Genomic DNA, 25,510 nt, shown 5'->3' with positions numbered 1-25,510 from the left:
CAAAGGGTATCGGCCCAGCCTGTTCAATCTTTCTTCATAGGCTAAGCCCTTGATTCCAGGAATGAGTCATGAACCTTCTTTGAACTGCTTCTAATGCAATTATATCTTTTTTTCAAATGGAACCAAAACTGTACGCAGTGCTCCAGATGTGGCCTCACCAAAGCCCTGTACAGCTGCAGTGAAACTTCCCTACTTTTATATTCCATTCTCATTGCAATAAACACCAACATTCCAAACCACTTGCTGCAGCTACAAACTAACAATCTGTGATATCGTCTCTGAAGAGGCTGAGAATCTGCAGGCAGTAACTCACCCCGATTCCCCAAAGCCTCTCCACCATCTACATAATGTAACCTCTTGATAACTTGCAGAGGAAAAGCAATGGGTGATTAACCCATGCCAGTTTACTAGGTGGGCAGCACACCAACCTCATCTTACAGAGTCATTTCACTGACTTCAGTATCATTACATGATCGCAGTCCCCAGCTCAGATACTGACACTGCACAGAATTTAGGTTTGTACAGAGGCAAGATCTGTATGTGATGACTGATCTCCATGGGTAGAAAGCCTGGTCAGAAAGGGACTGCTCAGATTGTCTTCTCTTTCCTCCTGTTACTCCATCTCACCCTCCTGCTCCTCAGCTTCTCACTGGATAGCTGGTACTAAGGGCAGCGCCCTCTTAATGCCAAGGTTTTGGAGCATGCAGTGGACTGCATCAAACTGTGACACCCGCTCGGTGCTGCAGTCCGGGTAGGGTGAGCAGTTCAGTATGTCAATGGTCTGCTCGCTCACACTGGGGAGGATTTTTCCCTCGTCGTGCGGGCTTGGCGGGGGCGATTGGGAAGCCGACTGCCACCCGCGATCAGGGCTGGACGGTAGCAGTCAGCACTGCCCGTGTGTTTGGAGGGGGGCGGTGGGGGAGAGGAGGGCGAACTTTGCACATTCGCGCGCTTGAAAATCTCCGAGGCACAGAAATGCCTCAGGGAGATGAAGAGTTTTGAACATTAAAAATAAAGATTTCTGAAATGTTAAAATAACATAAATGTTATAATGTGACACATGAGCAGGGACTTGTTATTAATTAAATTTAAACATTTTTATTTTATTTTTATTTGCTGTTGGAAACCCCATACTGACCACTGACCATTAGGTGAAAACTTTCTCTCAATTACCTTTTCAATGGCCTTAATAGGCCTTTTACTGGTTGGTGGGCGTGCTGCCCTCTCCAGCACGCGCCCGCTGACTGAGATATCGCGCGAGTGTGTGATGACACTGGGACGCTGGCCCGACATCATCGTGCGTCATTTTACACTCGGTCAGTTTGGGCACGCGCCCACCTGCCGAGCTAAACATTCTCCCCATTGTCTGTGCCAGCAATGCCTTCATTGTACACACACCGCACTTATGTGTCAGTTACTGCTGGAGTCATTCCCATTTGTCAATGGATAGACCTTGTTACCACCCTTTACTCTAGTGACTCAGATACAGCTGTCACAGAATGAAGGCATTACGACTGTTGCCAGGATAATTTGCCGCCTGTGGTCACACACCAGCTGGACAGAGCGTGGAATTCCTGCAAAGCTGTGTGTGTGCTGTCAATGGCCCCCTGAGCCATGGGAAAGCCTGTATTTCTAGAAAAGTAAAGTGCTCACCCTGCCTGCTTCCTCCTGGAAAGAGAGTGAAATGTAGTTTTCTCTCACTGAGCAGAGAGCTACAATGACCTCCCTTACACAACAGTGGAGAGTAAATATCACCAGCCCCAGCCCAGAAGAAGAAAGACATAACAGAGCATCACCATGATCACTGCCAATGTGCTCTTTGACCCACTCTGAAGTTACAGTTTTGCCTGTGACAAATGGCAGATTTCAGTGTGGATAACCTTACTAAAGGACGTATATCTCACACGTTGTTCCTAAGATTCAGGTACAATTGCTGCACAAACACCCTGGGTGGGTGTGGCCTCCTGCTGAGAGCACGTTCCTCTCCTCCACTTCCCTCTTCCAGCAGCTTGTCCTGCTCTGCATAACCTCTGTTCATTCTCCAAGTCATGCTGTATTACAAGGGGTGATGCCTACTAGTGCACCCATGCCTGGGGGTAACTGGTTTGTGCTGAAGCCTAGACGTCAGCAAAATCTCTTTCTGCACCAATCACACCGCTCCCTGTAAACCTTCGCAACAACAGTTATAGAAATCCTTGTAGAATCGAAGCAGCAGCCAGAAGAAACCAGCTGGCTACTAATGTGTAACTAGTGGGTGGTTCCTTTGACTAGCACCTGTGAGGATGTCCTTCATGCTACATGCTCAGCTGTACAAGGTTAAGAGAAGACATTGGCTAGAGCATTGAGCTCCAAAATGACATCTCTGATGTTAAATCCATGTTGTGCATCAACTGACATCATGATCTCCCTGCTCTACATACTTCTGACAAATCTTTACTGCCGGCTCACTAACACTCTCACCATTACAGTGTCTGATGTGGTTCACTTCCAAAATGTGCTTGCACGCCTTGGAGGTCATTCTGTAGCTCTGAGGGCACAAAACACTCGTGTAAATAATCCCAATTTCTTGCCCATTGACTGCTTTCTGGGTTACAATTTCAGGAGCATCTACATGGCCATCTCCATGTGATCACTATTTATATATGAGCCTTGACATTAATTACCAGGGAGTTAATGATTTCAAGTTGTACTTAACATTCAGGCAGATAACTGAAGACAAAGCCTTCTTGTCAACTCCTTAGTTTAAATGAATTACCATCAAGAATGAAACAATTCCAAATTACATTGATCAACTACAGTCACTGCAATTCTACTGCCAGAAAGACAGACTATTCCGTGAGATTGATCGAGAGTTCCTGCAATACCTTCAACAAATCAATCTCCACTTGCAGAAAGCTGAAACATGGGAACTAATCATCGAGAGTCATGGGAGAAGAGTCAAAATTTTGTGCAGTGACCATGACTCAAAGAGCTTCATCTGAAAATTAGCGCAAAGCTCAGTCCATGGTCCACTCAATGATGGTCAGTTGACCATGGAAGAGTGTAACAAAATGGAGAGGATGTAACTACTCATTTGTGTCAGAGAATTAATCAAGATCATGGTATCATAGAATGCTACAACACACAAGGAGGCCATTCAGCCCATCATGCCCATGCTGGCTCTTTAAAGGACCTATTCAATTAATCCCATTCTTCAGCTCTTTTCCCATAGCACGGAAACATTTCCCACATCAAGTATTGATCCAATTTCTTTTTGAAAGTCATTACTGAATCTGCTTCCACTGCCCTTTCAGGCAGCACACTCCAGATAATCGAGATCATCATAACTTCCCTGCTTTCATTTTTTATCATGTCCCCACAGGGTCTTTTCCCAATCACCTTAAATCTGGTTCCTCTGGTTACTGATCCTTCCGCCACTGGAAACAGATTTAAGATGATTATTTACTCTTTCAAAGTCCTTCACGATTTTGAACACTGCTAACAAATTTCTCCTTAACTTTCTCTGCTCCAAGGAGAAACATCCCAGATCCTTTACTCTCTCTATGTAACTATAGTCTTTCACCCCTGGTATCCATTCCAGTAAATCTCCTCTGCACCCTCTCTCATGTCTTGATAATCTTCCTAAAGTGTGGTGCCCAGGACTGATCACAATACTCCAGCTGGGGCTGAATGGTGTTTTATAAATGTTTAGCATAACTTTCTGCTTTTGAACTCGGTGCCGCTATTTACAAAGCCTGGGATCCTGGATGTCTTTTAACTTGTCCTGTCACCTTCAAAGACAGGTGTATCCAAACCTCCAGCTCTCTCTGCTCTTCCATCACCTTTTATTGATGTCATTTACATTGTCTCTCCTTATTGTTTCCTACTTCACACTTCTCGACATGTAACTTAATCTGCCATGTGTCTGTTCATTTTTATCAATCCAAGACTTCCTGAAGTCTATTCCCAGCCTCTTCACTGTTTCCTACATTTGAGTTTCTTGTCATCTGTGAAGTTTAAAATTATGCCTCGTATACTCATGCCCAGGCTGTTAATATATAGCCATGTGGACATTGCAAAAATGTTATTCCTGGTGCCTAAAATGACAGATGCAGGCATGCTTACAATTTCTCATTTAGTTTCAGTTATCTGTTTGAAAACTAGCAACAACTTGCATTTATATAAGACCATAAGACCATAAGACATAGGAGCAGAAATTAGGCCATTCGGCCCATCGAGTCTGCTCCACCATTCAATCATGGCTGATAAGTTTCTCAACCCCATTCTCCCGCCTTCTCCCCGTAACCTTTGATCCCCTTATCAATCAAGAACCTATCTATCTCAGTCTTAAATACACTCAATGACCTGGCCTCCACAGCCTTCTGTGGCAATGAATTCCATAGATTCACCACTCTCTGCCTAAAGAAGTTTCTCCTCATCTCTGTTCTAAAAGGTCTTCCCTTTACTCTGAGGCTGTGCCCTTGGGTCCTAGTCTCTCCTACTAATGGAAACATCTTCCCCACGTCCACTCTATCCAGGCCTTTCAGTATTCTGTAACTTTCAATCAGATCCCCCCTCATCCTTCTAAACTCCATCGAATATAGACCCAGAGTCCTCAAACGTTCCTCATATGTTAAGCCTTTCATTCCTGGCTAGTTTACCCTCATATTTAATCTTCTCCCTCCTTATTTCTTTTTTAGTTGTCCTCTGTTGGTCTTTGTAGGCTTCCCAATCCCCTGGTTTCCTACTGCTCTTCACCGCATTGTATGCTTTCTCTTTAGCTTTTATGCTGTCCCTGACTTCCCTTGTCAGCCATGGTTGCCTCATCCTCCCTTTAGTATGCTTCTTCTTCCTAGGGATGAATTTTTGCTGTGTCTCCCAAATTACTCCCAGAAACTCCTGCCATTGCTGTTCCACTGTCTTTCCTGCTAGGATCATCTCCCAGTCAATTCTGGCCAGCTCCTCCCTCATGCCTCTGTAGTTGCCTTTATTCAACTGTAATACCGTTACATCTGATTCCAGCTTTTTCCTCTCAAATTGCAGGGTAAATTCTATCATATTATGGTCACTTCCTCCTAAGGGTTCCTTCACCTTAAGCTCCCTTATCAAATCTGCCTCATTACACATCACTAAATCTAGAATTGCCTGTTCCCTAGTGGGCTCCACCACAAGCTGCTCCAAAAAGCCATCTCGTAGACATTCCACAAATTCCTTTTCTTGGGATCCACTACCAACCTGATTTTGCCAGTCTACCTGCATATTGAAATCCCCCATGATCACTGTAACCTTGCCTTTCTTACACACCTTTTCTATCTCCTGGTGTATCTTGTGCCCCACATCCTGACTACTGTTCGGAGGCCTGTACATAACTCCCATTATGGTTTTTTTTACCTTTGCGGTTCCTCAACTCTACCCACACAGATTCTACATCATCTGACCCTATGTCATATAGCTCCTTTAACATAGATAAACATCCCCAGGATCTTCACACAGGCATTATCAGATAGAATATAACTGACACTGAACCAGAGAAGGCGCTATTAGAACAAGTGGCCAAAGGTTTGTTCAAAGAGGTTGGCTTTAAGGAGCACCTTAAACAGAACAGATAGCTGGAGAGGCAGAAATGTTTAGGGAGGGAATTCCAGAGACGTTTAATGTGACAGACAAGCTGTACACAGGAAAACAAAATGATTGATCTGATAATTAAGAGATGATAAGATGGGGAAAGCAGTACCTGCCAGATCTGTCTGGAGAATATAATTGATTAAAAATTACATACTTGCATGTTATGAAAAGACCTCAGGCTTACTGAAAAAAAACTTGCTCCACAAAGAAAAAAAAATCTTTGCTCTGAGATACAAGAAACTGTCGGGACCAGATACAGCTAAACAGGAGCTCCTGATGTTCCAGTTCATTTGTTATGACACTTGTCAAAGTTACTGCAGTTAGACAGAACTCCATGGAGCTTGCATGTTGCAGATTTTAAAGGCATTAATTATAAGCACTCTAGAAAAAGACTAATGATTTCTATTTTGGTCTCAGGAAACAGTTTCCTTGCCAATGAAATGTAAGCACTGTATTGCTATTCACTTGCTTTGTGTCAAAGAGCACATTCCTCACTTTCATTTTAATGAGCAATGATTTCTTGTAAAGCTCATTTCTGCCCATTTATTTTGCTATGTTATCTGTTTGGCACGGCTTTGATTAGGAATGAACAGACAGGACATTGCTATTTATGTATGATATAGTCAGGAATATAATCAGTCAGGAATATAAGAATAATCAGCTAAAAGGGTCACGTCAAATGTATTTCCAGTTTGATTAAAATATAAAACTTTTGGAGGTCACAAGGCCTATAGAGAATTAGATGGGTACTCAAAAAATGGCAAATGTAAAGGTTTAAATGTTCATTTAAATTAAAAGATGTTGCACTGTTGTGTAACACTACACAGACCAGCTAAATGTGTTTGGTTGGAAGATCTGCAAATTACCAAACTATTAGCAACATTACACTCAATTATTTGATCAAAGGAACAGTGTTTAGCAATTGAATACTTTGCTTAATAAATTTGAGGGGACATTTTCAGCCTTTATACATCTTTGTTATCTTTCTGTAATGAATTGATCAGATGGTAAAAACACTCCTGCGTGAGCTGTTTCTCAGCTGCACAGACGTAAGATGACAAAGATATATAAAAGGGTGAAAGTACCAACAAACCCTGGCTTGGATAAATGAATAAAGTGTAAAGAACCTATCCTTACTCAAAACTGCAGTTGTGTTTAGTTTGTGTATCATATTAATGCACTGGCAAAGGAGAGACCAGGAGCATGAAGATCCTTCATGACAAGTTTACAATTCTTTGGATTTTGTTTTAGTTTCGAGGGTTTCAGCAGAGACTTTGGCCTTTCACCCTTTGGTATGTGTAGTTCAACCATGGTTGTTTCCCCTTTCTGGTTGGGGCTCGATTGCCTAACCAAGGAAACTAAGATGGCTGCAACAAGTAACCGAGTCCCAAACCAGGAGGGGTGTAGCACCATTCGGGTGGTGGTGAAAAATCATGAAGGAGGTACACACATTGACCACGCTTCTTTGTTAAGTGTGTCCTTTTGGAATTCTGCAGATTCAAAGCTACAGACATCTACTGCCTGCAGGACTTCCCCAGTACTGGACTTCAACCTTCAAATGAACCTCAAGGACATCGCTGCATGTGCGAAATTTCACATGTTTGAGGAAGGAAAGAAACCTGGCATAGCTGAAAATCCTCACAGCAAAGCCGCTGTTTACACTGCTGTCACAATGGAAGAGTGTTGTGACTGAGCATCTTTCCTGCCCACATATTCCTGCTGTGGATGTGCTCACTTTCCTTGCCAGGTGTGTTGAGGTGGTTGGGAACTGCATGGAGATCAAGGGCACCTTTGGGATTTGAACCAGGAAATAGCAGGGCAAGGTGACCTTAATGGTGGACAGCAAGGGAGCCATCCTCCACACTCCTTCCAGCTTCACTTTTGGGGGAAGTCAGGGCTATTTAGTTACACTGGGCAGCCCAGGGATTGTTGTACCCACAGTAAACCTGACTACTTTGGAGCACCATCATTTGCAAGAACTGCAAGCAGGAAGGACATCAGACAAAGGACGACAGCCTGTGTGGTGGGGCAAGCCATCTTCACAAGACCTGCCCAAAAGGCTGCCTCAGTTACACACTGGCAGCGAAAACCAAGCAGGGGCTTGTGAACACAATGCCAAACCTGATTACTGCGAAGGAGACTTGGAACCATCCACCAACCAACCCCCCCCCAATGAGAAGAATTGGACAAGAATGGACACAGGGTGGACCAAGGAGGTGGTAAAGGGTGTGACAGCTGATTGCCAAACACCAACACTTTCCCCAAGCTTCCAACATTTCAGCAACCAAATCAATGGAGGAGGAGCCAGCAGAGAGACAACGGGCTGAGTGGCAGCTGGTGGAAGAGATAATGACAAGAAAGGACCAAGACATGACTCCCACCCGAAATGGATGACAGTGACTACTGCACTTCAGATTAGGAGGGATAAGGAGGAGCAGCAAAAGCAGTGGAAAAACATTAGGGAGCTGGAGGAGAAGAAACCAGAGCTTCAAAATAGTGGAGCCAGCGAAGGGGCCAGTGCACCCCAGCTCAGGGAAGCCCAGAGCAGTGACGTCCTCAAGGAGGAGCAGAATGGAAAGACTCTTCACCTGAGGAAAGCCCAAACTTCACCGCTTGCTCGACTGCCCCGATGTCAGCCAGGCAGAAGAGCACTAGCTGGGCGGACCAGGATGGCTTTCTCAGCCCGACAACAGTGAAACTGTTTGCAGAAATACTCACGCTTAAAGCGTATATTGTCCCTTGGCCACTATGTCCAGCTCAGGTTACTGCAACATTGCATTTTCAATAAATATCCATACAAAACATTCCGTACCAGGGCCAAACCAATCCTCACTACCACTTCAAATGCCACATCGAAACTGCATAACCTTCTGACGGGAACGATCAGATAGCATTCTGCTACTGCCAACAGTTTCAGGGCGCTATGGTGACCCACAGTGGCTCAGATGTAATGAAGGAAACAGGTAGCATTGCATCTGATGTATTACCAGGTCAGCCAGAATTTACCCCAGAAAATTCTGATTAATCAGTTCGAGAGACAAGAATCATCAGAAGCCACCAGGACACTGAATGATCCACCAAGTGTGAATATAGAAAAAGGTATTTTCAGTTCCAACTTCAATTCAATCAAGGCATCTGATTTTATGGGACATCTTCTGGTGTCCGGACAAATAACAAATTTTTTAACTTTAATACAGGCAAACGTGCAAACAGTTGAAGGAGACCTGACTCGATGTCAGATACGAGAGGGTATTGCTGAACAACTGCGTATTTTTCTCAAAAGATTTCCTCACAAGTGACATATTTATGCCACAATGAAGCGGAGTTTTAATTTTTGCTTTTTATGATTATTACAGTAATAAAGCAATGAACACTTAAATATATCCATAGTGGCAATATCAGCATTTGTTTCAACCTCATCACAACATTTACTGTAAAGGCTCCGAGTGGTTGTGAAAGGCGCTATATAAATAAAATCTTTCTTTCCCATGAGCTAAAAACTTTTTAAAAATACTTACACTGAGACCAATTCCCTGGAGCTGTCTGCAATGTAGCTGTTAAACTCCAGTTTAAATGTCTATATTTTGCCCTCTTTCAGTTAGGAACAAATTGATTTAAAATTTTCCATTAGTTCCTGTCTCCTCACATGGATAGAGGGACATTATCACTACAAATCCACCAGAAGGGCCAGAAGTTAGCAGATACACTGGCTCCTATGTCCTGTGCTGTGAACTTCATTGAGTCTTGTATGGGGTAGAGCTTTCACCCTAACCAAAATCAGTGGTAATGGACCATTAAAGCCAGTGGCCATCAGACCTTGGCAGATGGGGGTCACACAACTGGAGACATCTTTTTATTCATTCATGGGATGTGGGCGTCGCTGGCTGGGACAGCATTTACTGTCCATCCCTAATTGCCTTTGAGAAGATGGTGGTGAGCTGCCTTCTTGAACCACTGCAGTCCATTTGGTATAGGTACACCCACAGTGCTGTTAGAGAGGGAGTTCCAGGATTTTGACCCAGCAACAGTGAAGGAACGGCAATATATTTCCAAGTCAGGATGGTGTGTGGCTTGGAGGGAAACTTGCAGGTGGTGGTGTTCCCATGTGTCTGCTGCCCTTGTCCTTCTAGCTGGTAACGGTCTTGGGTTTGGAAGGTGCTGTCTAAGGAGCCTTGGTGAATTCCTGCAGTGCATCTTGTAGACAGTACACACTGCTACTACTGTGCGTCGGTGGTGGAGGGAGTGAATCTTTATGGATGGGGTGCCAATCAAGCGGGCTGCTTTGTCCTGGATGGTGTTAAGCTTCTTGAATATCGTGGGAGCTGCACTCATCCAGGCAAGTCGGGAGTATTCCATCACACTCCTGACTTGTGCCTTGTAGATGGTGGACAGGATTTGGGGAGTCAGGAGGTGAGTTACTCACTGCAGGATTTCTAGCCTCTGACCTGCTCTTGTAGCCACAGTATTTATATGGCTAGTCCAGTTCAGTTTCTGGTCAATGGTAATCCCCAGGATGTTGATAGTGGGGGTTTCAGTGATGGTAATGCCTTTGAATGTCAAGGGGCGATGGTTAGATTCCCTCTTGTTGATGGTCATTGCCTGGCACTTGTGTGGCGTGAATGTTACTTTCCACTTGTCAACCCAAGCCTGGATATTGTCCAGGTCTTGCTGCATTTGGACATGGACTGCTTCAGTATCTGAGGAGTCATGAATGGTGCTGAACATTGTGCAATCATCAGCGAACAACCCCACTTCTGACCTTATGATGGAAGGAAGGTCATTGATGAAGCAGCTGAAGATGGTTGGGCCGAGGACACTACCCCAAGGAACTCCTGCTGAAACGTCCTGGGGCTGAGGTGATTGACCTCCAACAACCACAAACATCTTCCTTTGTGCTAGGTATGACTCCAAGCAGTGGAGAATTTTCTCTGATTTCCATTGACTCCATTTTTGCTAGGGCTCCTTGATGCCACACTCGGTCAAATGCAGCCTTGATATTGAGGGCAGTCAATCTCGCCTCACCTCGGGAGCTCAGCTCTATAATCCTCGTTTCAACCAAGACTGTAACAAGGTCATGAACTGAGTGGCCCTGGCGGGACCCACAATTGGGCATCAGTGAGCAGGTCATTGCTAAGCAAGTGCCACTTGATAGCACTGTTGATGACCCCTTCCATTACTTTGCTGATGATCGAGAGTAGACTGATGGGGCAGTAATTGGCCGGGTTGGATTTGTCCTGCTTTTTGTGTACACGACATACCTGGGAAATTTTCCACATTGCTGGGTTGATGTCAGTGTTATAGCTGTACTGGAACAGCTTGTCTAGGGGCACGGCAAGTTCTAGAGCACAATCTTCAGTACTATTGCCAGAGTAATATAGCCTTTGCACTATCTGGTGCCTTCAGCTGTTTCTTGATGTCACGTGGAATGAATCGAATTGGCTGAAGACTGGCATCTGTGATGCTGGGAACCTCCGGAGGACGCCGAGATGGATCATCCACTTGGTACTTCTGGCTGAAGATTGTAGCAAATGCTTTATCCTTTGCACTGATGTGCTGGGCTCCTCCATCATTGAGGATAGGGATATTTGTGGAGCCTCCTCCTCCCGTGAGTTGTTTAATTGTCCACCACCATTCATGACTGGGTATGGCAGGACTGCAGAGCTTAGATCTGATCCATTGGTTGTGGAATTGCTTATCTCTGTCTATCACTTGCTGCTTATGCTGTTTGGCAAATAGTCCTGTGTTATAGCTTCACCAGGTTGAAACCTAATTTTTAGGTATGCCTGGCGCTGCTCCTGGCATGCCCTCCTGCACTCTTCATTAAACCCGGGTTGATCCCCTAGCTTGGTGGTAATGGTAGAGTGGGAGATATGCTGGGCCATGAGGTTACAGATTGTTTTTGAGTATAATTCTGCTGATGGCCCACAGTGCCTCATGGATGCCTAGTCTTGAGTTGCCAGATCTGTTTGAAATCTATCCCATTTAGCACAGTGGTAGTGCCACACAACACGATGGAGGGTATCCTCAATGTGAAGAAGGGACTTAGTCTCCACAATGACTGTGCGGTGGTCACTCCTACCGATACTGTCATGGACAGATGCATCTGCGGCAGGCAGGTTGGTGAGGATGAGGTCAAGTATGTTTTTCCCTCTTGCTGGTTCCCTCACCACCTGCCGCAGACCCAGTCTAGCAGCTATGCCCTTTAGGACCAGGCCAGCTCGGTCAGTAGTGGTGCTACTGAGCCACTCTTGGTGATGGACATTGAAGTCCCACCCCAAGTACATTCTGCGCCCTTGCCACCCTCAGTGCTTCCTCCAAGTGATGTTCAACATGGAGGAGAACTGATTCATCAGCTGAGGGAGGGCGGTACATGGTAATCAGCAGGGGTTTCCTTGCCCATGTTTGACCTGATGCCATGAGACTTCAGTCGATGTTGAGGACTCCCAGGGCAACTCCCTCCTGACTGTATACCACTGTGATGCCACCTCTACTGGGTCTGTCCTGCCAGTGGGACAAGTCATACCCAGGGATGGTGATGGTGGAATCTGGGACATTATCTGTAAGGTGGGTATGATTCTGTGAGGATGACTATGTCAGTCTGTTGCTTGACTAGTCTGTGAGACAGCTCTCCCAATTTTGGCACTAGCCCCCAGGTGTTAGTAAGGAGGACTTTGCAGGGTCGACAGGGCTGCGATTGCTGTTGTCGTTTCTGGTGCCTAGGTCGATGACGGGTGGTCTGTCCGGTTTCATTCCTTTTTTCTGCGGCTTGATACAACTGAGCGGCTTGCTAAGCCATTTCAGAGGGCATTTAAGAGTCAACCACATTGCTGTGGCTCTGGAGTCGCGCGTAGGCCAGACCACCCAAAAAGACATATGGGAACCAGATGGGTTTTTACAACAACTGACAATGGTTTCATGGTCATCATTAGACTTTTAATTCCAGATTTTTACTGAATTCAAATTCCACCATCTGCCATGCACAGGATTCGAACCCAGGTTCCCAAAGCATTACTCTGGGTCTCTGAATTACTTGTCCACCAACAATACCACTACACCATCACCTCGCCTCCGGCCATGAGTCATAGCCTGGGCCCCTCAACAATCGAAAGCAACTAAATTCCTTAACGATCCCTTACAAAGAGGAGTGGAGAGCGCATATAGTCCTGGTCTTTCTGAGAAATGCCCAGCACCATGCCCAAGCCCAATGGCAGGGATGGATTTTACAATGGCTCCTGGGGGTAGTATGCCCAGATGAACCCCTGGTGGTACTGGTCAACCACCACAACTAGCGTAATGAGGCAAGAACTCCCTAATCCCAGAAGTTAGCTGAGAGCAGCAGAGGAGGCTCCTGACACTTATTGAAATAAGTCTCCTGTGAAACTTCAGCTGTAGAATCTGTAATAAAGGTTGACATTAAGTTGCAGAGATATTTAGTGCACAATTGATTCAAAATAACATTTTGAAATTTGATCTTTCAGATTGAAGGATGAATCCTTGAATATTCTCCACTCTACCGAATAGCACCTATGTTACAGGTGAAAGCACACCCAATCATTCTATTGTAGAGTCAAGGGTGAATGTCCTTGAATGGAACATAGTGTTAGCAACACAACAATGTAACACACGTACAAACTGAAGGAATATTCTAACTGTACACAGTGCTCTTTGTACATTGCTAAAAACTCCAAGGCTCTACCTGGGGTCAGTCGTTTTAATCCAAGGCAATAATGCTTCAAAAAACGGATTGAAATGAATGCTGTGTAGAAATGTTTTGCAAAGGCCATTTCCAAAGTTATATTAATCAAATATATTCCCTAAAGTACATGTACCTTCCTCAACACAGGCTTTTCAAGAATAAACCAACAAAATTTACAATGGGTGAGCAATTAGGTTATTCAATTCAAAGCATTTCTCGTTTTCCCTCCAAAGTTTAGTGCATTCTCATCTTTACCCACCTGTCCCATTTGCTGTGACACACTGTTCCTTGGCTCGACATTCCCAATGCCTCAATTGAGCTAGATGGATGAAACCGGGCCTTTGCCAATGTTTCTAAGGCAATTAGGTGTATGAAGTGCCTGTTTGTACAATTTATACTCATTATATACTTATGCAGCTAATGGAGTCAAATAGCCCCTGTTAGTAGCTCAAGTACATGGTTTATAATGACATAACTGGATAGAACCAGTCCCACAGGTATGAGGTTTTATGCAGTGTATTTTGTGAGATGTTGTTCAGAATGAGTCAATGGATAGAAAGGAAACTACTCCATATAATGTGAATAAAAATCATTATCTTGGCACAACTACAATCAAAGATGGAGGAGACCGTACATCATTCCACAGCTCACTGGAGCACCATGATGCCCAATTTATATAAGGCCATAATAAGAAAGGAAAACTCTTACACTTACATGTACCGGAGTTCAGATTCTCTTCTAACCAGGATGTCTCTTATCCTTTCAATTTTAAAAAGTTCATCTTCAATGTCATCCACTGTTATGGTAGAATCAGCCATTGATACAACATCTATCTCTGCAAAGCAAGTAAAGGCATTAGCGGTGAATGATTTGCACATTTGAATTACAGGGTTTTCTAGAAATAACTACTCCATTATTTTTTAATTCAGATTTTTGGAAAAAGAACTATTAGATAACACAGACAAAATAGGAAATAATCTTCTACTTCGCTGGGGGAGGGGAGAGGTCGAGTGGAAGGTAGAAACATTTGGTTTCTAAGTATTTTCCTATCAATGGCCTTTAGTAATTAGTGGTAAGCATTCTAAATGCTTCATTAAACCATTCCATCACTGAAATTAAAAGCACAAATGATTTATAATCCAAATAAATCATCCATTGTTTCAAAATATAAACCCTGAGATATTAATAGCTATCATTCACCGATATTGATGACACTTTGAACATTTTCAACAAGCTAAATATTCAGTAGAGTCACACAAGATGGCAAATTGCCCATTATTTATATTGTATTCATGTTTCCTAAATGTTCTGTACAGTGGATAATGGTCACAATATACTGATTAAATGAATAAAACTATCAGAAAGAGATCAAACTTTGAGTTGTGGGGTTAGCATTCAATCAGACACTTGATTCAATGATCGAACAAATGGCAGCTGTTTCAATCACTTACTATGACGACTTACAAATATATTTGGGAGAGGATCGAGGTGTCCTACAGTGTTCTGGAACTGTTTCTATTCATGGTGTACATCAAGAATTTGGAATATAGTTTTAGAGGGAGTGGCGTCCAAATCTGCAGTTTCACCTCATCCCATCTCTGTAACCTCCTCTAGCCCTCCGACTACCACCCCACTAACCCTGGAACTCTCCTTTCTTTAGCCTCTGGCTTCTTTTACATCCCCTCTCCCTTTGCCTCCGCCATTGGTAGCTGTATCTTTGGCTGCCTCAACCACAAGCTCCAGAATTCCCTTCCTAAATCCTTCCATTTCTCCATCAGTCTTGTCACATGTAAGGTACTCCTTAAAGTTCATCTCTTTGACCAAGCTTTTCCTCAACACTTTCAATATCAACATCTATGGCTCAGCAAAACAAAAACAGAATTGCCTGGAAAAACTCAGCAAGTCTGGCAGCATCGGCGGAGAAGAAATCAGTCAACGTTTCGAGCCTCCATGGCCCTTCGGCAGAACTGCAGCATAGTTTCAACAAGGGAGAAATATAAATTGGTTTAAGGTGGGTGGGGGGCGGGGGGGAAGAGACACATTGAGGGTGTGGTGTGAGCAGATAATCAAAAGATGTCAGAGACAAAAGGGTCAAAGAGGTGTCGAAGGTGGTGGTCTTTGTCTGAGAAAAGTGCTAATTAAGAATGGAATACAGGATATTCAAAGTACAGCTCTAGTGGCGGTGGGGTGGAAAGACTAAAGGTTTTAGTTTTAGATTTAAAAATAATGGAAATAGGTGGGGAAAGAAGAATCTATATAAATTATTGAAAAAAAAAAGCGGGTGGGGGGGGAAAAGAAACGGGGTGGGGATGGGGGGAGGGGGAGTTTAAGATCTAAAGTTGTTGAATTCAATATTCAGCACAGAGGCAAAGACCACCACCTTCGACACCTCTTTGACCCTTTTGTCTCTGACATCTTTTGATTATCTGCTCACACCACACCCTCAATGTGTCTCTTCCCCCCCGCCCCCCACCCACCTTAAACCAATTTATATTTCTCCCTTGTTGAAACTATGCTGCAGTTCTGCCGAAGGGCCATGGAGGCTCGAAACGTTGACTGATTTCTTCTCCGCCGATGCTGCCAGACTTGCTGAGTTTTTCCAGGTAATTCTGTTTTTGTTTTGTTTTGGATTTCCAGCATCCGCAGTAGCTTTTAGCTTTTTGTTTTTATCTCTATGGCTCAGCATCCGTTCTCTCCTCCATAAATCATTAGAGGAAACTTTTCTACATTAAAATTCAAGGTAACGTTACTGATATCACTTGTGTTGACACAAACACCTACATGGATTGGCTGGACGATTTCCAGGTATAATTTCTATTTTAAAAAAAGGTAGTTCTGGGACAGATAATAACAGCTATTCCAGGTTCTGACACTATGTTAAACTCCTCAGTACTGAGCATGGCTGGCTAACTGGATCCTAAATCTAAACAGCGAGTTAATAAACATTAACCTGCGGAGTCACAGTTAGATGCTTTTAAAAAATTACATCGCCACTCTCTTCATTAGCAACAATGTCGAGTGCTTTTGACTAGAACATTCTGCAACTTAAGGACCAAATATTCTTTGAAACTGAACACCATAAATTTCAGCAAGGTTTTTAAATTTAATCCTGGAATGCTGTGTACAGGTGGTTAACTTTTAAAAGTGAAGCATATATGACTGTTTATGTTATTCACTCCTGTAAGTTATCAAATATTTGACAATACTAATTATTCTTCATGTTCTAAGGTAAATTTTTCCTTCACTTACATTTCTACTAGGAGGCACTTTGATGACTGCTGCTTCTATTCTAAGAGGTCACTGGATCGTGATATCTGTATCAGGCTCATCATTAGTTGGGTTGCAGTCTCCTTTTGGAAAAGTTCATTTATATTCCAAGTTATTCAATTAGAAATTCTTAAATTAAATCATGTAGGTGCCTTTAAGCTACTTTAAAAAAATACGTCCCTAATTAATTTACCATGTAACTAATGGAGAATGTGTGTTGTAATAAGACTAGTCATTTAAACTGTGAACCAAACTTAGATTGTCACTTTCCTGTTAGTCTGCTGGGACATGCCTTGTAGATCAGAGACTCCTTGATGAAATGGACAAGTTCAAACTGTGTGCCACATAATGATTTCCCCACGTGCTACAACACCTCAGTGCATGACATTGTAACTCTCCCGTTAGACTTGTCTCACCAAGACGTGATTATAAGATATAAAGAAATTATGAGATATCAGGAATCAGAATCTTTCCGTTTTGATTTTGGGGCGTAATTCATTAATGTTTCAGAAAGAAAAGTGACAGAAGTTGCACTTTATATATTACATTTCACAAAGACAAAGGTCAAAAGCATTTCACAGCCAATGAAGTCCTTTCAAAGTGTAGTCACAATTGTGTTGTAGAAAACACAGCCGCCAATTCACCCAAAGCAATGAAATAACGACCAACCTGTTCAAAGAACAAAGAACAAAGAAAAGTACAGCACAGGAACAGGCCCTTCGGCCCTCCAAGCCTGCGCCGATCATATTGCCCATCAACTAAAACATTTTGCACTTCCGGGGTCCGTATCCCTCTATTCCCATCCTATTCATGTATTTGTCAAGCTGCCTCTTAAACACCACTATCGTACCTGCTTCCACCACCTCCTCTGGCAGCGCATTCCAGACACTCACTACCCTCTGCGTAAAAAACTTGCCCCGCACATCTCCTCTAAAGTTTTCTCCTCCCACCTTAAATCTATGTCCCCTAGTAATTGACTCTTCCACCCTGGGAAAAAGCTTCTGACTATCTACTCTGTCCATGCCACTCATAATTTTGTAAACTTCTATCAAGTCACCCCTCAATCTCCGTCACTCTAGTGAGAACAATCCGAGTTTCTCCAACCTCTCCTCATAGCTAATAACCTCCAGACCATGCAGCATCCTGGTAAACCTCCTCAGTACCCTCTCCAATGCCTCCATATCCTTCTGGTAATGTGGTGACCAGAATTACACGCAATATTCCAAGTGTGGCCTAACCAAGGTTCTATACAGTTGCAGCATGACTTCCCAGCTTTTATACTCAATACCCCTGCCGATGAAGGCAAGCATGCCATATGCCTTCCTGACTACCTTATCCACCTGCGTTGCCACTTTCAGTGACCTGTGGATCTGTACACCCAGATCCCTCTGCCCGTCAATGCACTTAAGGGTTCTGCCATTTACTGTATAATTCCTGCCTGTATTAGACCTTCCAAAATGCATTACCTCGCATTTGTCTGGATTAAACTCCATCTGCCATTTCTCCGCCCAAGTCTCCAACCGATCTATATCCCGTTGTATCCTTTGCCAATCCTCTTCACTATCTGCAACTCCTCCAACCTTAGTATCATCTGCAAACTTACTAATTAGCCCAGTTACATTTTCCTCCAAATCATTTACGTATACTACAAACAGCAAAGGTCCCAGCACTGATCCCTGCAGAACTCCACTAGTCACAGCTCTCCATTCAGAAAAGCACCCTTCCACTGCTACCCTCTGTCTTCCATGACCAAGCCAATTCTGTATCCATCTTGCCAGCTCACCTCCTGTGGACTACGAACAAAGGTAAAATAGCCTGCACCTGCTCTCGCCCACCCTACCCACTGCACCCACTGTCGCCCCCACCCTACCCACGGCACCCGCTCTCACCATCCTACCCACTGCACCCACCCTCACCCACCTTTCCCACTCCCACCCTACCCACTGCACCTGCCTCAGCCACTGCACCCACTGCCACCCCCACCCTACCCACTGCACCCACTGTCGCCCCCACCCTACCCACGGCACCCGCTCTCACCATCCTACCCACTGCACCCACCCTCACCCACCTTTCCCACTCCCACCCTACCCACTGCACCTGCCTCACCCACTGCACCCACTGCCACCCCCACCCTACCCACGGCACCCGCTCTCACCATCCTACCCACTGCACCCACCCTCACCCACCTTACCCACTCCCACCCTACCCACTGCACCACTTTCCTCCCCCCCACCACTTTATCCGCTGCACCTGCTCCCACATCCCCACCCTACCCACTGCACCCACTCTGATACACCCTACCTACCAACATCAAAGCATAAATCCTAGGAGTGGTTGCTCACCTAATTATTACTAGCCGGCTGTATGGATCACACAGCGTCTGATCCAGTGCAGGAAGCAACTCTTCCAGGCAGCGCATTCCAGGTCAGAATGTGTTTTCCTTGCGCTCTCATTGGTCCTTTTGTCAATCTGTTTCTTTGGTTACCAGCCATTCTGGAAACAATTTTTCCATATTAACTTTATCAAACCCTTCATGGTGTTGAATGCCTCTACCAAAGCTCTCCTTAACATTCTTGGCTCTAAGGAGCAGAATTCCCAGTTTCTCCATGGAAATGGTACCATTCTAATCAATCTCCTTGAAACCTCTCTAAGGTCTTTAGGTCTTCGTAAAGTGTGGTGCCCCAAGTAGACCAAAATACTCCAGCTGGAGTCTAAGAGTCTAACCAGTGTTTGATATGATGAGTAGAATTCCTTTGCTTTTGCATTTTATACTTCTATTTATAAAACCAACGATCCCACATGCAGTTTAACAGTATTCCCAACCTGTCATGCCATCTCTAAAAGATTGTGCACACCAGTTCCTGCACCTCCCTTAAAATTGAACTATCTGGTTTATATTCGCTCTCATTTGTTCTACCAATATGAATCACTTCACACTTCTTTGCATTAAATTTCGTCTGCCACATGTTTACTCATTGCGCCAGTCTGTTGATATTTTCCTGAAGTCTGTTACTATCCTTCTCATTGTTTACTATATTCCCAAGTGCTGTATCATCTTCAAACATTAAGACCCGTGTATGCGAGTCCAGGTCATTAATTACATCCAGCAAACTTCCCTCCCGCCTGATAAACAACTGGTCATCACTTCTCTCTGCTTTTTGTCCCTTAATTAATTTCAGGTCCATACAGTGACTGTCCCTTTAGTCCTCTGGATTTTCTCCAGTTACTTTTTCCACTGTCTCTATGCTTTATAAAAATGCTGGTCCAGTCCTCTCTCTCTCTACACTCTATCCAAACAGAAGAAGAACTTTGAGCAATTGGTTAAATACTTCACCAATTGGAGTGGTTTCATGGTAAAAATAAACTGCAGGTGCCTTTGCAAGTGCAGAAGTGTCATGCGTATAACAACTTACATTTATATAGCAGTTTTGACTAATGAAATGTCCCAAGGCACTTCCCAGGAGCGTTATAAAACAAAGGATGACAGAGAGTCACAGGAGGAGATATTAGGTCTGATAACCAAAAGCTTGGTCAAAGAGGTAGGATTTATTTCCATCCATTGTTTCATCTCCACCTTTTAGCCTATTTCGATCCCTTTCCCCCACCCCAACCCCACTAGGGCTATCTGTACCTTGCTCGTCCTGCTTTCTACCCTTAATGTCACCATTAGCACATTCCTTAGCTAATATCACCACCGTCAACACCTCTTTGTCCTTTGTCTATGACATCTTTGGAAATCTCTTCTTTGCCTCCACCTATCACTGGCCCTCTATCCAGCTCTACCTGTCCCTCCCCCCTCAACCAGCTTATATTTCACCTCATTTCTATATTTCCTTAGTTCTGATGAAGAGTCATACGGACTCGAAACGTTAACTGTATCCCTCTCCGCAGATGCTGTCAGACCTGCTGAGTTTTTCCAGCTATTTTTGTTTTTGTTTCAGATTTCCAGCATCTGCAGTATTTTGCTTTTATCTTAGGTTTTAATGAGTGTCTTTAAGGAGGAAAGTGAGACAGAGAGGCGTATGGCGAGGGGGAATTCCAGACCTTGCAGCCTCAGCAACTGAAGGCATGGCCACCAATGGTGTAGTGAGAATGCAACAAGAGGCCAAAATTCGAGGAGCGCAGATATCTCAGAGAGTTGTGAGTGGAGGAGATTACAGAGATTCGGTGGGGGGGGGGGGGGGGGGGGGGCGGAGAGAGAGAGAGAGAGAGAGAGAGAGAGAGAGAGAGAGAGAGAGAGAGAGAGAGAGGCCACAGAGGGAAACAATAATGAGAATTTTAAAGTCAAGATGTTGTTTGACCAGGAGCCAATGTAGGTTAGCGAGAATGGGGGCGATAGGGGAACAGAACTTGCAGTGGGCTAAGACACAGGCAGCAGAGTTTTGGGTGACTTCAGGTTTACAAAGAGTAGAATGTGGGAGAGCAGCCAAATGGGTCTGGAGGAAACAAAGGCATGAATGAGCATTTCAACTTATAACATCAAACCAGGTGTTGAGAGCTCAAATCTTACTAAATAACCAATACCCTGTGGACTAGTATTAGAAATAAATGACAAATAAAGCTGCCAAATTGTCATAAAAACTGTCTGGTTCATTAGTCCCTTCAAAGGAGTTGTAAAAGCAATCACTGTTTCTTAACAAGGTGGCCCAGTGGTACCTTGTCAGGTCACTAGGGACTGGCAATAAATGTAGCCTTGCCAATGCCACCCACACTGTGAGAACAAACAAAATTTAATGATTGGAGGTTGTTGTGAAACAGTAGATTTTGTACAGTGCCAGGAATTATGCTGTAATGTTTTTTTTCCCAAAAACAGTTTGCTAAGTCAGGTCACCCTGCTTCGTATCGTTCACTGTTCAGAACGCTAGAAGGTGATTTGCGATTTCCTTTCAGCCAGTTGATGAGCTCTTATCAACTCAGCTGGTGTTTGCAGGGCAAGTGCCGGGATTGACTCCCACCGAGAACAGGTGCTGCACTCTCCGTGGGAACTGTCCACAGAAAGCTACATCCTGTTGAGCTGTGGCATGATTGACTTGCACAGCAAAGTGGAATACCACCACACTCCATTTTAACAGCCCAGTCAGTCAAGCTCTCGCTGTTAGAACATTGACATTGAAAGTAAATACTCACTTTAAAGGAAGTAATTCCAATTCTTCCGATGTTTACAGGATTATTTCTATTCTATATAGTATATTAATTGGAGAACCAAATTCATAGCTACCTCAGATGATGGAGGGAGGGTGCAGAGGGGAAAGAAGCTATACAAGAGAGACAGTAATAGAGTTTAGGCTGCACAATGCTGCAAAGAGGGATTGATTCTAATATTTGGTGGCACTAGTCACTCATATATTGTAGCTCTCCCATGGTCACATTTTCTCATCCAGTCTCTGTTGTTTCAGTGGAGGTCAGAAGTTAAGCACAATAGTAAAGCAACTATTTGTGTGTGCTTTATAAAAGAAGCAATGAAAACTAGCAACTTATTAGCATTTTAACAAACATGAAATTTGCTTTTGAAAAATAACAGCTCCTGTGAAAGTTGATTCTTTTGAAAGTTAGCATACAGATTTTGCTCGACTTTACTTCTGATATGTGATAGATTGTCTTTACGCATTGTGGCAGCCTTCTTTCCCAAACAATGATGGTTTGTGCTGCAGTAGCCAACTGTTTTACACATCACCTGGTGTGGCTCAGGAGCCCCACTCTGGCATTTACTGCAGAGGAAGACACTGGGCTGAGAAGTTGCATGATTTGCTGGCCTTAGTTTTCTCTGGGCCTTCTCCTTGGCCAGTTGAACTTTTTGTTTCTGCTCACTTCTTCCAATACCCTCCCAAACAGCCAGCCACCAGAGGTCAAAGCAATCAGCAACTGTCTCCCAGTCGTCCATGTCAATGAGTAAGTTAATATCAGGTTGCTTACTCAATGGCCAATTAGACATAAAGCTGAATGCTTTCAGTGTGTGGTGCAATGGGTTTGCACACTAAAGCATTGTTTCATCACGTTAGCCCAGACTTTGCAGTTATAATGATGGCAAAATTGTCAGCATTCATCGCCAGTATCCAATGATACTGACAGCAACTTCTGGCATTGCACATGCAAATTAAACTCAGAAATGCAGAAATGACTGTCAGTGATTCCACACTCTGCCACACGCTGTGCTGTTGAAGCCCTAACAAATGCAAATCTTAGAATTATCACTTGAATTGACAAGAACTGCCACTTTTGTGCTATTAGTTTTGCTGTAAAAACCTTTTTTAAAAGTTATGCCTTGTTGAATGAGGTGTAACTGGGTTTCTAAGTGGTATACTAAGTCATAATTATTGCTTAAATTCTCTAGCCTTGAAAAAAATATTTTATATTTCTGGAATATCAAATTCCTCCATTATGATTTTAATAATAATAATTTTGTTAAATTGATTATAGTTTAACTTAGTTATTAATCCAATGTGTATGTCCAATTTTTTTTTGCTTTCTATAAAATGTAATTAAAAAGTGAATTATAAATGCTGCTTGTTACTTCCTGGTTTGATGTCTGTGGGAATTCTGCAATGTGATTGGCTGCTTAGGAATATCACTGCTGCTGGACACCAGACATCCCCAAAAATTGGCACAAGGACTAAATTAACATTGACAAAGGTGAAATCCATGCCACAGAGATCATTAGATCTTTGTGGGCAGCAGCAGCGAGTATGGTCACCGCCACTGACTGCAAAATCCAGGCTATGATGCAATCTATTGGTCCTATAACCAAATAAAAACAGCTTCTAATGTACTGTCTGTGAAGAAAAACTCACTAAATGGATCTCTGATGATCTGTCCTGAAAAGTCCAGCTCCACTGAGGGAATTGCTTTTGATGATTTTGTTATTTGTTCTGAACAGGAGGCAGTTGATTGCTCTACAGAGCAGAAACAGATAGCAAAAGTCAAACAACGAACATACCAGAGGAATTTCCAAAAAGGATTTTTCTACATTCAAAAGCACTTTGGGCTAAATTTCCATGAGAGTGTCAGCAATAAAGCAGGTCTACTTGGTGGACTATTCCTTACCAAGTTTACATCTAACCGATTTAATCAAGTTACTTACAAATTAACTGTAAACAATGTAACTGCTGCGACAGGGACACAAACCAATTTCAGAGAAAACCATTGTCAAACACTTGATATTAGTTTCTGGCACATCCAGTTATAAATCTTCGATACTCTGTTTCATCCTTCAAAAGGCAGACCCTAAGCTGCATCAGTCATCTGTGAATGAGGCTGCCAACTTAGGAGCAGAGTTGTTCTGTGGGTCTCAAACCAGGAAACATTGAACAGGTTCATGTGTCACATTCAATCTCTCAGGCCCAATAAATACAAATCCAGGCACCAATCCATCGTACCACTTAGCCCCCTTTTCAATATCGTATCAAAAAATAGTTTTATCATGACAGGCCTTCCCTCTCTTACCTCCTGTCTAACCTATTAAAACCCTCAATATCCTCTACCTACCAAAAAAAACTGAAGTATGAATTAAAAAGCACTATCTAAGCTCAGTTCTTTAATTGTCTTAACTGCAATAAGATACCGTGCAGTAATGCTTCTACATCAAAAACACTAAGTGACACACTCCTTCTTGCAGGGTTAGTGTGTAAGTCTTATTCTGTGTACATCCATATCCAAAACTATACATTGTTAAATAGAGAACTGTTAATGATTAAGTTTGATCCAAACATTACCATTCAGCCTGTGCTGAACTAGCTGTGTTTATCCTATTGGAGACTCTGATGAGAGGCAGTTATTTTGGGCTGAGTTGCTGAGGGTTGGAACCCCCAACTCTTGAGTCGGTGGGCTTGTCATTCCCTCTCTGCCCAGGTATATCCCCCAATTACAGGGATCTGCAGGTGTGAGAGTACCCCATGGGTTGCCAACATCTCTATTGCTTTTCACCCTCGCAAATATTTTACCTGTTTTCATATTAAAGGGGGTGGATGTCATCTGCCAAACATCAGGAAAATAGAAACTAAAATTTTCAAAAAGAGCAAACTTTAAGCGATTTTTAAAGCTGACGCAGCTGTGAGCATTGGTGATAATTCCCTAACACAAACATTCCAGCTCCCTGAAAAACCGGCATTGAGGATTGACTCAGATGTGTCTCTAACCAGGAGACCCCTAAAAGGTATTTCAAACCATTTATCTACAAAAAAAAATACATCGATACAAAAGAAACAAACAAGATGCATATACACGGAGCAATGACCAATGCAAGGAACTCAGTAAAGATCATTTTAACTTTGTCAACAAACCAAACGATGCACTTAATCCATATCACTGTCTGGTATATAAGACAAAACGCAAATAAACAAAATACCTTGTGAGGAGCTGACATTTTATTTTACCTTTTACATTGTCTGCATTCCACGTTGTTGATTCAAGAGATCCATAATGTTTTGCGCAAGCCTTTTCATTCTCCATGATTCTTAAATTTAACAATAAAACACACAGGTACTTTTTTATCCCTAGCCCTCTTGGTCATTAATGTTACAGAACAAGATTCCTACAATACCATGGCGGATTCACACCCATTAGCTTAAAGGTGTTGAATATTTCAGTGGAATTAGCTGGCGAGAGCCAGCGATGTGGACCTGGTGATTTGCTCGGTTCATTCAGAATGTGAGATTGAGCAGGGCGAGGACAGAGGGTTTTCCAGAGACACCTGCTGGGCTCAATCGGAACTGTCGCTCCGGGAGGTTCTTATGTCTCTCGGCAACAAATCGTCTGTGTCCTCCAATTAAAAATGATTATTTTTCAAACAATCAAAAGCATTCCTTCACTGTATTGGGGTAAACAGGAAAAATACAATTTCACGTTACATCATATTATTTTCTAAAATTATAATAGAATTTTCTCACCATTAATGATCTAATTTTATCTTAATTTGCTAAATTGCAAAACGAGTTCATGGATTATGGT

General features: G+C 43.3%; 1 protein-coding gene across 1 annotated transcript in view; it reads right to left on the bottom strand.

Annotated features, from left to right (window-relative positions):
* Positions 1-25,212, bottom strand: part of LOC144699611 (bMERB domain-containing protein 1-like) — a 69,283-nt gene extending 44,071 nt beyond the window's left edge. Inside the window, exons 1-2 of the mRNA XM_078570676.1 lie at positions 24,937-25,212; positions 14,015-14,135 (exon numbers count right to left, since the gene is read on the bottom strand). Coding sequence (XP_078426802.1) covers positions 14,015-14,135; positions 24,937-25,012 — 197 coding nt within the window. The 5' untranslated portion in view covers positions 25,013-25,212. The remainder of the gene's footprint in view (positions 1-14,014; positions 14,136-24,936) is intronic.
* Positions 25,213-25,510: the final 298 nt, after the last annotated feature.

Source organism: Cetorhinus maximus, chromosome 24 (genome assembly GCF_964194155.1).
Source record: "Cetorhinus maximus chromosome 24, sCetMax3.hap1.1, whole genome shotgun sequence".
NCBI lineage: Eukaryota > Metazoa > Chordata > Chondrichthyes > Lamniformes > Cetorhinidae > Cetorhinus > Cetorhinus maximus.
Note: the sequence above shows the minus strand (reverse complement) of the source record. Positions and strands in the feature narration are given on the sequence as shown.